This window comes from Lissotriton vulgaris, unplaced genomic scaffold (genome assembly GCF_964263255.1).
Source record: "Lissotriton vulgaris unplaced genomic scaffold, aLisVul1.2 SCAFFOLD_1646, whole genome shotgun sequence".
NCBI lineage: Eukaryota > Metazoa > Chordata > Amphibia > Caudata > Salamandridae > Lissotriton > Lissotriton vulgaris.
The window spans coordinates 433,504-449,995 of NW_028251078.1; the positions used below are offsets into that span (position 1 = coordinate 433,504).

A 16,492-nucleotide genomic window follows, 5' to 3' on the forward strand; every position below is an offset into this window, starting at 1 on the left:
CTACATTTATTCAGGCAGAACCACTCTGAACCCGGAGAAAAATATGAGGTCCCTTTTTGCAGGCGCGGCAAGTGTAAACTGAGTTGCCCCATTATCAGTGCTTTAAATGGGAAAAAAAAGTGCAGTTAGTAAGAGGTGTGGGAAAGGGGCGGGGCTAGCGGTGGGCTAAGGGTAAGATATGATGATACATAATGACCTCTATATCAGTTACAGCACAAGGAATGCGTTTATGTTGAAAAAAACACATCTTTATTTCATTGGTAAACTAGTGTTGATTATGGCATCTGTTATATAAATAACGTTATAGAATGTTCGCTGATTGGATTGTTTGAGAGCTGTTCTTCACACATTACTATTTCCACCTGCGTTTGGGCCCTTATGATGTTACTACTTGAGTAAACATAATTTATCCACTTTACATCTTCGTTTCCTGCTTCAACAGAGGGGCACACAAAGGAAAGCAGCATTTGTGCTGAACTAAAAGGTGAAAAAAACATCTTTGGGAAGGTAGAGGATTGTTTGGCGCTGCTGCTCGTGCACTTCCGCAAATCGGACAGGATTAATGACTGGCAGCCCCAGCCCATTTCACATGCCTGATGGAGGAACACTTTAAGCTTATAGCCGTTGCACACCTGATCAACAGTGCAGGGTCGGTTTAGACCCTGCACTGTTGATCACAGCATGACACAGGGCAAGCCCTCTCAGACCTCTGCAGTGAGGCCATTCAATTGAGCACTGCTGGAATCTCCAGCAGCGACTCTGCAAACGGCCTTTCATGCGCTCTGTGACTTGCAAGCTCCTCGTAAGCAAAGCGGCGTCTGCCCTGAGCTGGAGGAGTCACTGAACCTGAGCCTGCTGTGCTCTCAATGAGGGTTCCGGTACTCTTCCCTCAGCTAAGAAAAGTGCCGGTACTGGCGGACAGAAAATTCGGAAGTGCCGGTACTCAGTACCGGTGAGTACCGGCCCATTTAAAGCACTGCCCATTATCAAATCTTTTACCATTAATGGCCTGACAGTGTTCCCAAATTAAAAATTGATTTTCCCACTGAAGCCGCTTGTGTTTGTGATTCACAAAAAGTGCAAGAGATTTACTCACACTCTTGAACCAGCATTTGAAATGTGTGTAGCCCTTATGACCTTACTGCACCAGTCGGTGCCTGTCCACCTTTAGAAGTGTCAGCCCTGCTAGGGCATCTTCTTGATAAAACATGTGCCAAGTGCCACATGCCCTCCGAGCTTTCTGTTTGTGTTTGTATGTGACAGCTGTGGTTCATCTTGAATTAGGGACACTCAAGTGGGATTTCAGGAAAAATTATGCTTTTGAACACTGTACAAATTAGATTTTCAGCTAAGTGACTTTAAATTTTTACTCACTCCCTTACATATTTTGGGTGCAAGGGCAGGCTATGGCAGAGTACCGGTGGACTATAGGCTAGAGGTTACCTGCACCATGTTTGAGCCTTCGTGCAGCTCACACACACTCACACTCTCTCCTAGTTCTGTGTTTCACAATTCTCTATTGCTCTTAAAACTATGTGGAGTTTTACACCTGATGGTATCTCGGCTCAGGATACTGCTAGTGAAGTTTTTGTCTCAAGTTCCTCAGTTTCATTTCTTTGTACTTGTCACCATTTAGCAACTGAGCAGGATGATCTTAGTACCACATTTGAGTAGCCAGTACATCTTCCAAGTCCACTACTTTCCTGCCTTTCTTAATATTTCTCTTCATAACTATGCGATTGTATACATTTAACGCGCGTACGGTCTCTCACAATGGGCGATTTGTATAGGGTCACTGGAAAGTCCACAAGATTGTCCCTGTCCCCCCCCGGAAATTTAGTGTCTCCTACGCCCATGGGTGGGGGTGACATACCACCCTCGCCACACTTCCTTTCGCCATTGTAGCGGCGACTAGGCGCTCCCACGCTGTAAAAATCAAACAAAGTCCATTTCTCAGAGGGCTGTGTGCACGCACACAAAACTAGAACAATAACTTCAGGGCGCGCCTTGAAGCAAAATCTCACTGACTCACCAGGAACAAGAAACAGACTTATAATATTTAACACATGGTGCTACAGCTAATATTTCAAACTAAGTGCAACAGCTGGGGATATAGCTCAGTGGTAGAGCATTTGACTGCAGATCAAGAGGTCCTCGGTTCAAATCCGGGTGTCCCCTACTTTTAGAAAAGATTATTCTATTTTGATGCAGAACATTATTTTAAATACAAATTCCATGCTTTCAAAAGGGACATTTTGTAATAACTTAGCCCATTTTCCAATGCACGTTTAACAGGAACGAGAGGGAGATTCAAACTTTTAACATTTATGACCCTTTGTCTAAGATTAAATGGCCTGTTTCTGCATTCCTTCATTTCCATACTGGTTTCATTAATGCGAACCCGTAACATGCATGGATAGGTGAAAGGGTGCCTCACTCTGGAAAGGTTTTGCCGTGCGCCTTTTCACTAGAGCAGAGGACGGCCCGGGACCAGGGTTCGATTCCCGGCGCGGCAGGTTTCTGGACCAGGGTCAGCGGACTTGATAATTCTCTCGCCTCGGTGCCCACTCTGATCAGCGATCACACTCGGCAACTCTGGGCATTAGCTTGCCTCATCTTCATTAACGGCCCCACCAGACCGCCGGGATGCCTGGTCTCACCCTGGAGATACCCATTAAGGGACCATCTCTCAGGGAAGCCAGGAAGGGTTTCGCAGCGGTCGAAGCGCCTTGGGACCCTACGGGTAAGTAGTGCGCTATATAAATGCCTATACATACATACATACCGTATAAACTGGATCCGAGGGACACGAGGGCAGCAGGTGCAAGGTCCTTAGTGCAATTAGGGTTACCAACTGGCTGGGTGCAAATTCAGGACGGTCAGTGTAAAAATTCAGGACAAAGGGTCAAAATTCAGGACAAAAATTCAGGACAGAAGGTCAAAATTCAGGACAAAAATTTGGGACAAAACATAAGTTTTACAGACATAGAGGAGGTGGCACAATAATATACAAGTAAGTAAATAGACAACCAAAATAAATACAAGTCAAAATAAGTTTATATAAGGTTGAGCCAATCGTGCACTTCACAGTTTTTCAGTATGCGCGCAACTTTGCAAAACAACATCGGGCCCTTTCTGCAATTAAGATTTGTGCTAGCAACGATAAACATTAATAAATAGTATTTTTTATTTGTATGTTGAAATCTCTCTTTTAAATGTACAGTGAAAACGGTGTTAGTTATTTTATTTTTATTTTCTCCAGCATGGCGCCAAGACAAAGGCAGAATGCTTTGCCCTAGTCCCATACAGGAGAAGGCACCCCACATGCTGTCACTGCAATTAGGCCCATTACCACTTATAGTATGACAATCAACTGCAGTCTCAGACTAACAATGGGCCGCTCCACAGTCTGCACGAGGGAGGTCCGGGAGGGGCGGCTGCAATCAGCCTCTTCAGTTTAAAAGATAAGAGCGAGCGGCCCTAGTGAAATCTTTTTAACTCACCTGGGGCCTCTCGCATGGGAAACGGCATTCCTTTCTGAGATTTCCCATTTCGATTTTAGTATGATGTCTGTAAGGCGTCCGTAATTTGGGAACCCCAAATTACGGACGCCTTGTGGACATCATACTAAAATGACGGACGGTCCGTGAAATTTACGGACGGTTGGTCACCCTAAGTGCAATGGGGGCGGGGTCAGTGATTTAAAGGGGGGGCATGTGGGTGGGGGAGGTAAAGGTGTGTCTAAAAGAAAACACAGTTCTGTAATTATTTTGAAGTAACTGCATATAAATTAATGTAAACACATTAAATGAAGAAAATAAATGCAAGTTAAACTGGTTAGTGAGAACAAGACAGTACAACAATGTTTCTCAGACTGTGGGTCACAGCCTCTGGTGGATCGCCAAAGTTCAGCAAATACATAACGATGGCTTTAAATTCCGGATATTTCTGTCACATTTGCTGGGCTTCAAAGACAGAGGTCAAAGGTCAATCTATATCTTCTGCCTCTTATTTTCTAACATGGAGACTGGTGTTTACGAATTCCTCTCACTTTGCAATCAAGAAAGGAAAGTAAATTATCTCACAACCCTGGTGGCTACACTTAGGGGCAGATTTATGTTGGGAATGCGCCACGTTTGCGTCACGCAACTGCGGCGTAAACGTGGTGCATCCCTACGACCCATTTACAACGTGACGCATCTAGGCAGATGCGTCACGTTGTAAAGCCCTGCGCCACTTGTGGGCGTTCTGGCGCAGGGTGGGCGTTCCGGGGCAGGTGCGCCTCGCAAAAGTGGCTGAGTGAAATCTATAAGATTTCGCTCAGTCACTTTCAGGCCAATGCTGCGTCAAAACCCTGCGCCTGCTTGAAGCAGGCGTAGGTCTTGACGCAGCATTGTAAAGATGGGTCACCTCCAAGCCTTGCTGGAGCTGCGTCGCGCTTGCGACGCAAATCCAGCAATGCGCCACCTTTACGGCACAGATGCGTCACGCATCTGTGCCGTTTTTGCCCCATGGTGCCCCGCATTGTAAATGCGGCGCACCATGGGTGACGGAGCAGCGGCGCAAAATAACTGGCGCATCCCTGGGGATGTGCCAGTTATCATAAATCTGCCCCAAAGTGTAAAAGGAAAGCTGGGAGATGTAATGTTCTCCTAACTCACAATATCATGGAAATACATGGAAATTAACTGTGCACTTCAGCAGCCAGGAAAGAAGATGAAGCACGTTTTTGTTATAATTCGGAAATGTGATGGTAATAAAGATTTGAGTAGGATCAGAAGAAATCAAGACACTTTACTAAAGTGATGCGCAAATAATAAATATTCACTTCAACTCGATTTCTACACAATATAATGTGAGTGCTACAACGTTTTATCAGTAAAACTGCAGATTTACAAGCCCCTTGCGCTGCTTTTACGTTGCCGTTGCGTCACTTTTGTGAGGCAGCGGCGGCGCAAAAGATGCGCCATGGCGTGGGGTATATTCAACGTGGCGCATCTCCCGGATGCGTCACGTTGTAAAGCCCTGCACCAGAAGTAGGCGTTCCTGCGCAGGGCAGGGGGGGCGTTCCGGCGCAGGAACGCCTCCCAAAAGTGGCTGAGTGAAATCTACAAGATTTCACTCAGTGGCTTTTGGGCCCATGCTGCGCCTGCTTGAAGCAGGCGTAAGGATTGAGGCAGCATTGTGCGAATAGAGCCCCCCTGATCATTGCTGGAGCTGCGCGCACTTGCGACGCACCTCCAGCAATGCGCCGCTTTTACGGCACAGATATCTGACGCATCTGTGCCGTTTTTGCCCCATGGTTCGCCACGTTGTAAATGTGGCGCATCAAGGGTGGCGGAACTGCGGCACGCAATTACTGGCGCATCCCTGCTGATATGCAGGGATGCGCCAGTTATTGTAAATCTGCCCCTGTGTGTCTATGCAAACTAATTAGCCGTTTCTGTGGGAAAGGGGCTGTCTATAAATGGGAGTGCGCTGCCACACGATGCTTTATTACATTAAAAAAATGGCCCGCCTCATGTCTATTAAAGACTGGTGGGTCGAGAAAGTGTGTCGTTCCTAAAAGTGGGTCGTGGCCCTAAAAAGTTTGGGAGCCGCTGCTGTAGAAGATAGGCTCTCTCAATATAGGCAAAATGATTTTTTTTAAGTGCTTTCAAATACATTGTAGTAATATGCAATTACACTGGACATGTTTATGGGTCAAGTGACTCCATCGATTAGAAAGAGCCGAACTTCAATGAGCCTTCACATTCGCAGCCCTAAAGATCTTCTGCCCGTGTAAGGGAATTACACACCGACTACTAACAAGACACTCAACTTTACAAACCTGCTCAGACAGTTCACATTCCAACACAAGAACCATGACGTCAGAGCATCTGTCTCCAGGGAGCCCAGCGCTGTCCAGATGGACCCGGAAGGGAATATTTGTTTCATGTTGTAATGGAAGAATTACTTTGGCTAAAGTCCCTCACTTGGAAGTTTAATGTTGGAGGCAGAATGCTTTTTTTTGGTTGGAATATTTAAGTGATGGAAAGCTTTTTACTCAAATTAAAAAATACAAAGGCTCCAGCGAGATTTGAACTCGCGACCCCTGGTTTACAAGACCAGTGCTCTAACCCCTGAGCTATGGAGCCCTATATGGATATATAGAGCCAGGTATATGTTTTTTATTACGAAGGTGTGCTCCTGAGGTGACACTGGGTGGATGTCAAATCAGATCAGTTGCAAAAGAGAATGAATGGGAAGTGTCAGCTTCCTCTCTTCAAAGACTAGTCATTCCCGTGCATTGTTATTCAGAAACAGGCTCCACTGAATATAATTAAAGCAAACAGCATAGGCAGCAGTTTTAAAACAAACTGTGACCAGTCTGGGCTCAATGGCCACTGTCCTCGGAATATAAATATACCAGTTGATGTTTCCCCTTTATTTGCCGGTGTAAACATAGCCCAGACTTCATAACCCATCCTAGGGAGTGGTTTTAAAAATAAGGGAACCATCTTAGCCTTCACAGACGTGCATCAGAGAATCACGAGCCTAAACTGTAAATGTCCCCACTTGTACAGGTATAAACACACCTCCTCGCCTCGAAGTCACCCCTGGTTTTATGAACTCCTAACTCTTGTTCAGAGAAAACACGGAAACAATGTGTCAAGGATCACACGGTTCATGGCATTGACGAGGGATCAATCAAAAGTTTACAAATGTATCCGTGGTCAGTGGGTGCACACAAGGGGGGCTTGGGGGAGGGAGCCGACCGCCGGGAGGTCCCCTCCCCCGGGCGGTTTGGGAGGGCTGCGAGGGGTTTTTACATTGGAAGTAGCCAGAAGTTTCTAGATTTGGGCTGGTCTAGTAGGACCAGAATAGCCCAATTATAAATTCCCCTATCTCTGCCTCCCAGCCACCATTTTAGGTTTGGTGACCTGGTGGCTAGGAGGGCTTGTAGCTTTTTTGTCAGAATTTATTTGTAGCTTTGTGTAAATTGGTGTACTTACTTCGTTTGACATGGAGGATTACCACGTTTTGGAAGCCATGCGCCTCTTGTCCGAGGCGGGTCGCATGGATTTGCTGGTCGGAGGGGGGCAGGCGCGCCCCCAGCGCCAGGCCTCTGCTGGCGTATCGGCGGCGGTGCTGGCGTGTTCCTCGCCCAAGAAACGGCGCTCGGGCCAGGTAAGCGAACGGGGCCGGTCCCGCACGAGGAAACCGGCCCCTTCCTTGCAGGCGCGTGTGGCGGCGGGGGAGGGGGGAGCGCCGGTGCATGGCAGCGCTCCTGGGATCGCTTTTACGGAGGCGCGTTCGGCGCCTTTGGTTATTCCGCAATGTCAGGTGGGGGCGGGAGGTGCTCCGGCGGAGGAGCATAGGTCTCCAAGGCAACCGGGTCAAGCGCCTGACGCGCTTTCGTTGTCTTCAGCGGGGCGGGTGGTACGAGGCTTCGAAGCTGAAGCGCTCGCGTCGGTTTCTTCGGTGATGGCCAAGCGGGGGAGGGGGGGGCGGAGAGGGAGTAAGAAGCGCTCCGCTTCTGACCCAGTGGGGGAGCGCAGAGTAGAGTCAGAGCTTGTTGTATCTGCGCGAGGGAAGCGCAGGGGTTCTGTGCAGTTGGGTGTGGGTCAGGGGGCCTCTCAGCAGCACTATATGCCGGACTTGAATATGGAGCCGAGTTTGGTGGCAGAGACACAGCTTAATATTGTTCCAGGCGCTAGAATGTTGCTGACACCTTCGAACCTTGCTGTAGCAGGTATGGATGTGGCTGATGTTAGGGCTTCTAGCCAGCTTGTTACAGGTGGGTTGGGAAGTCATGTTTGTATGGAGTCTCACGCTGGCCAGATTCTTTTTGCACAGGATGTTGTTAATACTCATGGGGATGTGGACAGTAATGTGGGCAGCCCGTTATTATTCTCTACACCTGGTTCTTATGTGGGTGCTGCTTTGTCTGTTGGAGAGGGATCCAGAGGAGAAGGTGAGTGGGCCCAGATGGGTGAAACTAATTCCATGACTGGTGAGGTGTTGGGCCAGGATTCGGTAAGGTCAGGGGCTGTTGTGTTTCCTGGTTTGCAGGAGGGGAATGTCCGTTTACGGAGGGATGACAGGAGATTGTCACAAGGGGGTCATGGAGCTTTTCATGGTGAGAGTCGGGGGTCTGCACCTGCGCATGGCCCAGGTTTGGGGGGATTGGGTAGGGCGGTAGGGGATGATTTTGTGGGGTTGGTTCACCCTGGTGTGAGGTTTACAGGGGCTGTGGGTTTCTCAAATACGTTGTTGGAGCGTGAAGGGTTGTCCAGGCAGGTGATTGGAGGGCCTGTCCATGGAGATGCTAGAGGTCCTTATGTCATGTTCGGTTCTCCTGGATGGGAGCATTTTGGTACAGCAGGTTTGGCGCAGCGTGGTCTTCACAAGGATATTGAGGGCCTCACGAGAGGTGTGGGGATCCCTTTACAGGCCCCTTCTTCAGCGGCAGCGGGCGCTAACTTGGATGAGAGTGATGAGGAAGAGATGATAGGCGACTCTCCGGTTAGGGAAGTGCCATTGAAGGGTTGCATTAGGGGACGTTCTTTGGAGAGGTGTCAGGGGTCGTTTGTTGATGCTAATTTACGGAGGTCAAGGTCTGTTTCGAGTGTTGCTTTTAGGGACCCTAGCACACCAGTCCAAACTTTTTCTTTTCAGGATAGGAATAGGGGCGGCGATCCAGACTTGGCAGGGCGCGGTCCAGTCCACTTTCGCCAAGGGGAAGCGACGAGAATGCCTAGCGCGGCCCTCTCTGTTCCACCGAGGGATCCCGCCGCGGCCAGCACACGAGGGTCTGGCGTGACCCCGCTGGCCCCAACGAGTAGCAGGTATAGGTGGCAGGCCTTGCCGGCGGCTATGGAGCTGCAGAGTCAACACGCAGGGAGGTACAGGCGTGTACAGCCTGCTCCCCCTCATGGAGTTCAAAAATCTTTGAAATGTAAAGTTGTTGATACCGGGTTGGGTAAGACCCGTGGTGAGTTGTTTCACACCAGTGTGGATTCAGAGGTGTTGGACTACGATGAAGAGAGTCCTGAAGAAGGTGAACTGCGGGATACAGAGGGGGGGGTGCCCTCTCATGCTTCTCATAGTGTTTTACAGGCTCCAGTGGTCCAGAGTACAGTGCAAGGGAGAAGAGAGCACGGCCCATCGGGTAGGGCGCCTCGCAGACCGGATGCATTGACTTCGGCGCCACGGGCGGAGCCATCGAGAGTGGTCTCTCTGTTGCCAGGTGAGCAATCAGCCACACAGGCCAAACCTATAATGGTGTCTGTGGGTACTGGTGGTGACACAGAAATAGATGTTGGTGCTAGCCGTTTGGTCAAAGGTCGTTATGTACAAGACACTGCTGTTGGTACTGATGATGTGGTAGAAGTTACAAACAAAGTTGAAAGTGGTGTTATGGCTGGTGCTTCCAGCAAAGTTAAAGAGCCAGTGGCCAGTAAGGAGTTAAAGATCAAAAAATTGCCTTATATGGGAGTTACGAAACCTTTAGGGGCTCATTTAATGTTAAGCACCAAGGAACGCATTTGGAATGGTGAGTATGTGGAACTCCTTAAGCTACTGCACCGGGAAGTCCGGTCTAAAGAGGGATCTAAAGAGGAGGAATCTGAACTGGCTAAACGGCCTAGAGTGCCTTTGGATATTGAAAACTGGACAGCGGCATTCTTGATTTATGCCAGTGTATATTGCGAAAAGTTCCCTGAGCGCAGCGTGTCCCTTTTTAAATACATGGACGTCATTCGTAAGGCACAAATCACCGGGGGTGGTTTTGCTTGGTCTCAGTATGATGAGGAATTTAGGGCCAGGATGGCTTGGGATCCTGAGGCTAAGTGGGGGGAGCTGGATAATGACTTGTGGCAACATACAATGGGGTCGGCGTCAGGGGGGAAGACTATTTTCACGGCCAGTGGTTTGCCATTAGTTTACCGCCCCTTTCAGGGGAAGCCCACCCGGGGAGGGGTGGGGGTCAATGCAACCATGCAATCGGGGTCTGGTTTCTTGTGGGAATTTAACAGGGGCTCCTGCACCAGAGAGTATTGTAAATTTAAACATGAATGCTCAGGTTGTGGTAGGAAACATCCGTTGTCCAAATGTTGGGACAATCAACCCTCTGAGAGCCCCAAAGGGAAGCAAACAGGTTCAGGAACTTCAAGTACGACCTCACAGTTTTCAGGGGGAAGGGGATACAGAGGTGCTAAGGGTGCTGGGTCCAAGGGCTCGTACACCAGTTAAATTAGAGAGGCTGCGCATTGCTTTGCAGGATTACGAAGAAGAGTCAGCGAAACTTACACTATTGGAAGGTTTTCAGTTTGGTTTCCGACTAGGTTACCTGGGCTCTCGGGAACGTAGGTGGTCTGCCAATTTAAAATCAGCTTCTGAACATGCCACAGTAGTACAAGACAAACTTAATAAGGAAGTACATGAAGGGAGGATGGCTGGCCCGTTTCACGATTGGCCGATCCTTAACTTGATTGTTTCACCAATTGGAGTTGTCCCGAAGAAGGAGCCGGGACAGTTTAGATTGATTCAACACTTGTCATGGCCTGAAGGGTCGTCTGTTAACGATTTTATTGACCCAGAGGCAGTGTCTGTCTCTTATTCTTCGGTTGACGTGGCCATGTCACTGGTTGTGACTGCGGGCGCAGCCGCTGAGATGGCTAAGTGTGACATCAAGTCTGCTTTCCGGCTGTTGCCTGTCCATCCGGACGATTGGAGCCTTTTAGGTATACAATTTGCTGGTAACTGGTACGTGGACAAGGCTCTGCCAATGGGCTGCTCCATATCATGTGCTTTGTTTGAGTGTTTTAGTACTTTTCTGCAATGGTATTTTTCCCATCAGTCCGGTCATTCACTTGTAACACACTATCTCGATGATTTTTTCTTTGTCGGATCCCCGGGCTCCGCGGAGTGCCAGAAAGCTCTGGACACATTCCAAGGGCTCATGGAGGATCTGGGAGTCCCTTTGGCTCCCGAGAAAACAATGGGCCCTGCCACTGTCCTCTCCTTTTTGGGGATTGAAATAGATTCGGTGGTTATGTCAGCTCGTCTGCCCGAGGACAAAAGAGTCAACATGGTTGAATTACTGGATGTGATGTTGGCAAAGAGAAAAGTGTTGGTGAAAGAGATTCAAGTGCTTTTGGGCCATTTGAATTTTGCCTGCAGAGTGGTGAGAGCGGGCAGGACTTTTTGTAGAAGACTGGGCAGGGCTTTGGCAGGTCATCAATTGCCTCACCATCGTGTTCGTCTGTCTGCTGGGGTTAAGGAGGACTTGAGAATGTGGAAGTTTTTCCTGAATTCTTTCAACGGTGTTCCCTTGGTCAGAGATGTTGCCTTTCAGTGGGATGTACAAATGTTTTCGGATGCTGCTGGCAGTGATGGTTTTGGGCTCTTTTGGAATGGCAAATGGTGTGCAGAACGTTGGCCGGATGAATGGTTGAATGGTGGTCGTAGCATCACGTTCCTGGAAATGTTCCCTTTATTGGTTGCCTTGACTCTGTGGGGGGAGGAATTGGCACACAAGAAAGTGCTGTTTCGTGTGGATAACATGGCTGTTGTGGAGATAGTGAATCGCCAATCGGCCAGGGACGAGCAAGTGTTGAAACTTATGAGAGTTTTCGTCCTGGGTTGTCTGAAACACGATATTCATTTTCGTGCCTTACACATTCCTGGCGTGGACAATGACATTGCGGATGCTCTGTCTCGTTCACAGTGGGGGAGATTCCGTGGACTGGCAAGGGACGCAGACAGATCCCCGACTCCGATGCCGAGTCATCTGTGGCACGTCGGCGAGGTCGGGTCATACAACTGGTGGTAGGTTCTTTGTCTGTGTCTACGCGTTCTGCGTATTCCCTGGCATGGAAGGAATTCTTGGAATCTGGTGCTGTCAGAAGGGAGGATCTGTCGCGTCGGTCAGATGATGTTGTTAATTTCATACTGGACCTCATGGATAAGGGTTTAACCAAAGTAACCATTGCTGGGAAACTGGCGGGGATTGCTTTCATGGGGAAGTTGTTGTGGGGCTATCCTCCATCAGCGGGGGAACTTGGTAGGAGGATGCTGGAGGGTTGGGCCAGGGAGCAAGGGCACGTTGGAAGATCCAGAGCCCCCTTATCTTGGCAAGTTCTTGCCAGATTAATCACAGTTTTGCCTTTAGTTTGTTCGGATGATTTTGAGGCATGTGTTTTCTCTATGCTGATGGTGTTCATGTTTTTTGGAGCCTTCAGAGTATCAGAGTTGCTGGGGTCGAAACATAAGTGTGGATTGTTTTGGAAGGACGTTTTTTGTTATGATGAGGGAGTTCACGTCTGGTTGGCCAGTTCTAAGACTGATCAGACAGGTAAGGGGAAAGGCGTGTGGTTGCAGGCACGTGCTCCGAAGCTTACTTGCCCTCTAATGCTGGCGCAGCGCTGGCGTTCATTATGTGGGGGTGGGGATGAAGCCCTTGTTTTCCGACATATCAATGGTAACCCTGTAACAACTTATCAATTGCGAATGGTTTTGCGCAAAGCTTTACAGCACATAGGTCTTGATGGCAATCTCTATGGTACTCACTCTTTCCGAATAGGTGCAGCCACTGAGGCTTTTAATAGAGGTTGGTCCGAGAGGGATATTATGCGTTTGGGGCGCTGGTCTTCCAACTGCTTCCAGCGTTATGTGAGGAGCTCTGCTGAGGAGGCGCAGGCGTCGTCCTCCTTCACATGATTCTAACTCTTTTTTCTTTTTCAGGATCCGTTGCTGGGCCTCGCTCCTCGGTGTTAACGGTCTGGATAGTGGGGCATTCCTTTGTCAAGTGGGCCAGAGTCCAGGCAGCGAAGAGTTATTTTGGAGATCTCCTTGGTTTCAATGACCGAATGTTTAACATACTCTGGAAGGGTAAAGGCGGGATGCTCTGGAGAGAGTTAATCCCTTGTTTGAACAACAACATGGTGGGCGGTTTATGCCCAGATATTTTAGTTATTCATTTGGGAGAAAATGACCTTTGTGCTACAAAAGGTGTAGTTTTGCTACGAGCCATGAAACGTGATTTAGGCCTTATTAAGAACATGTGGGCTGGGTGCCATGTTTTTTGGACAGAGTTGATTCCCCGTAGGATATGGAGAGGTGCTGTGAACCCCAGGGCTGTCGATCGGGCTAGGAAGAAGGTTAATTCAGAGGTGTCTCGTTGCTGTAGGAGCCTTGGTTTCAGCAGAATTTCACACAGGGACATTAAGTTTGAGTCTGTTGAGTTTTTTAGGGATGATGGAGTTCATTTGTCCCGTGTGGGCATGGATCTTTACTTGTTGGAGCTCCGTGAGGTCTTATCCCGGGCTTTGGTTATGCAGCGTTGATTTTCTTGTTTCTCTTTCGCTTCGCGGTTGGGGGGCAGAAAGGGAGGCGTGTCTTCCCCGCCTACCTTTCTGGGTGGCGGTGTTTTTGTGTATCGTTAAGGTTTTAGGCAGATTGCGGTTTGAGTATTAGTTCAAGTATTTCTTTGACAAGTGCTGGGGTAGGTTGGTCATGGTTTGACCGTTCAGTTTGGTGAGGGGGGTAGCTGCAGGAGTGCAGGGTCAGGCAGGGTTTATGGTTATGGAGGACCTGACCGTTGTTATTGCAATTGTGGTTTGACGAATAAAGTTTTAACGTTGACGTATGTTTGATTAATGACGAAATGTTTTATTGATGACGTAATGTTTATTTATGACGTAATGTTATAATGCTGTTATATTGCTTATTGATGTATTGTTGGGAGGGGGAGGGCTCAAATGTTTTAGGGGTGGGGGAGGGTCCGGGGGGCTGAAGTTTGTAGTTATTTATTTATTTAGTGAGGTTTAGTTTTGTAAGGCGTTGCCAAGGTTTGTATTTGTAATGTGCACCTGTGTCTTAATAAAGCGGCCTTTTACACACACAAACAACTTTTGGTCTACTTTTCTCCCACCCCTCGCCCTCCCTCCCAAGGGGGGCTTGGGGGAGGGAGCCGACCGCCGGGAGGTCCCCTCCCCCGGGCGGTTTGGGAGGGCTGCGAGGGGTTTTTACATTGGAAGTAGCCAGAAGTTTCTAGATTTGGGCTGGTCTAGTAGGACCAGAATAGCCCAATTATAAATTCCCCTATCTCTGCCTCCCAGCCACCATTTTAGGTTTGGTGACCTGGTGGCTAGGAGGGCTTGTAGCTTTTTTGTCCCTCCCTCCCTCTTTTTGCATTAATTTTCCTTTTTTCCCCTCGCGGCCTTGTTTTTTCCCAATTTTGTTATTTTTGTTCCAATTTTTCTTTTTAAGAAAAAGGCTGTTTTGTGGGCCACCGGTGTGCAGGGTGTTTTTTCTTGTATTTGTATCCGTCGCTAGACACAGGTGCTGTGCGGTGTTTTTGTGTATCGTTAAGGTTTTAGGCAGATTGCGGTTTGAGTATTAGTTCAAGTATTTCTTTGACAAGTGCTGGGGTAGGTTGGTCATGGTTTGACCGTTCAGTTTGGTGAGGGGGGTAGCTGCAGGAGTGCAGGGTCAGGATGGGGTTTATGGTTATGGGGGACCTGACCGTTGTTATTGCAATTGTGGTTTGACGAATAAAGTTTTAACGTTGACGTATGTTTGATTAATGACGAAATGTTTTATTGATGACGTAATGTTTATTTATGACGTAATGTTATAATGCTGTTATATTGCTTATTGATGTATTGTTGGGAGGGGGAGGGCTCAAATGTTTTAGGGGTGGGGGAGGGTCCGGGGGGCTGAAGTTTGTAGTTATTTATTTATTTAGTGAGGTTTAGTTTTGTAAGGCGTTGCCAAGGTTTGTATTTGTAATGTGCACCTGTGTCTTAATAAAGCGGCCTTTTACACACACAAACAACTTTTGGTCTACTTTTCTCCCACCCCTCGCCCTCCCTCCCAACAGACACCAGTGGTAACCACGCCGCATGTGCAGCTACCCCAGAGCCGGTCTGGAAAGGATGCCTTTCGGCTGAAAAGATAACGTATAATCGAATGTTCTATTAAATAAAAACACTCTAAAGATTATGCACCTGTAGAACATGTCTATTTTTTTATATGTCAAGCACTTGTCTGCCTTGTGACGCTACATTTGCATTAAAGTATAATTTAGCATATGTTTTGAAAAATCCAAAGAAGGAATTGAAGTAAAGTGTACGGAAAAAATGTAGCTTCCCTGACCGGGAATCGAACCCGGGCCGCGGCGGTGAGAGCGCCGAATCCTAACCACTAGACCACCAGGGAGCGTGGGAGGCAAGCACAGGGACATTAGTGAGTAAACGGAGAGTCACAGTAGTGCTGGAAGTGTTTACACAATCAGTGACACTGGTAGGTTTGGTATAAGGTTTGAACCGCAAAGGCCTCTCAACACTCCGCACCCGAGCAGCCCCTGCACAGTACAGAAGGAACAGCAGGAGTAAACACAGCGGCGCGCGGAGGCTTCATGCAGAATGCCCGAGCAGAAGCCAGTGCCGCCCATCAGGGGGACATGTGAATCGAAAGATCCGAGAGTCGCGGGGGTTTCAACAGATCACACATGTGAAAGAAGAATGCACGAATAACCAAAGCATCCCCGTAATCAGGGCTCTCGTCTTTTATTACAATTCACATCTCATGAAAGAAAAGGGCGCGCTTTTTACCGTCACTTAAAGGCTCAGTTTTATCTCGAATCTTTTTATTTATTATGAAGATTATGCATTTGTTAAATCAAAATCAGCGCCATGAAGACAAGCCACAGCGAGAGCGCTAGGAGGCCGAAATACACAGCAAAAGTGGGGGCGCATGAATGGACATGAAAGAAACACTGCAGGGCACCGACCGTGAGGACATGAGCCTTTTCCGGGAGGGGGTGTGGGGGGCGAGCCCGGGGCTCCCCAGGAGAGAGCGGCTCCTTCCAGCAGAAACTGAATGTAAGAAGGGCTGGTTTCTTCAGCCCTTTGAGGGTGAGAGGGGGCTGCTGAGGAAAGGAAAGTCTCCATTGCAGGGTTTGGAGCTTTATCAAGCACTAGAGTTGGTGTTTACAAGCAGACTGCAAAGTACATGGCTGGGCTCCGCGCCCACTCTTCATGCGATATAGCGATTTGCCGTCTTCTCCTACTTGAGCCTTCGATAGCTCAGTTGGTAGAGCGGAGGACTGTAGTGGAGTGACTGTCATCCTTAGGTCGCTGGTTCAAATCCGGCTCGAAGGACTTTTGCAAACTCTTCACTTTTTTTCTCTCTGCTTCACAATGGAAAGCGCCTCTTTCTCGGACCCTCACACGCCGGGGCTTTTCCTGCCTCCCCTCTTCACCTTTACAGCCCAGCTCTCTCCTCCGGCGGGGGCGAGGGGGGTGGTGTCTCCCGCCACCCCCTCCCTGTGTGCAGCCCCCGCTGCAATGCCCCCTCATCAGACAGAGCCAGGGGCCCCTGGGCTGAAGAGCCAGTCCGGGGCCCCCCCTCTGAAGCAGCCCTGGGAGCTGGTTGTGGTGACTCTGGCATCAGGGGATGCTGCTGAGAGCGTCTGCTAGGAGGCGGGAGGGTTGCTGTGAAG

General features: G+C 48.8%; 1 protein-coding gene and 4 non-coding genes across 5 annotated transcripts; 3 read left to right on the forward strand and 2 right to left on the reverse strand.

The window, feature by feature from the left end:
* The first annotated feature begins 2,106 nt into the window (after positions 1-2,106).
* Positions 2,107-2,178, forward strand: TRNAC-GCA (transfer RNA cysteine (anticodon GCA)). The gene has a single exon. It is a non-coding gene; the product is annotated as a tRNA-Cys (tRNA).
* A 3,886-nt stretch (positions 2,179-6,064) lies between these two features.
* TRNAT-UGU (transfer RNA threonine (anticodon UGU)) lies at positions 6,065-6,137 on the reverse strand. Its single transcript has one exon. It is a non-coding gene; the product is annotated as a tRNA-Thr (tRNA).
* A 2,114-nt stretch (positions 6,138-8,251) lies between these two features.
* LOC147663050 (uncharacterized) lies at positions 8,252-13,331 on the forward strand. The gene is made up of 2 exons (XM_086950714.1): positions 8,252-9,232; positions 12,730-13,331. Exons 1-2 carry the CDS (start codon positions 8,329-8,331, stop codon positions 13,329-13,331), a joined length of 1,506 nt encoding a protein of 501 aa, XP_086806840.1. The 5' UTR covers positions 8,252-8,328.
* Positions 13,332-15,135: 1,804 nt separating this feature from the next.
* On the reverse strand, positions 15,136-15,207 carry TRNAE-CUC (transfer RNA glutamic acid (anticodon CUC)). Its single transcript has one exon. It is a non-coding gene; the product is annotated as a tRNA-Glu (tRNA).
* Positions 15,208-16,065: 858 nt separating this feature from the next.
* On the forward strand, positions 16,066-16,151 carry TRNAY-GUA (transfer RNA tyrosine (anticodon GUA)). Its single transcript is given in 2 exon segments — positions 16,066-16,102; positions 16,116-16,151. It is a non-coding gene; the product is annotated as a tRNA-Tyr (tRNA).
* Positions 16,152-16,492: the final 341 nt, after the last annotated feature.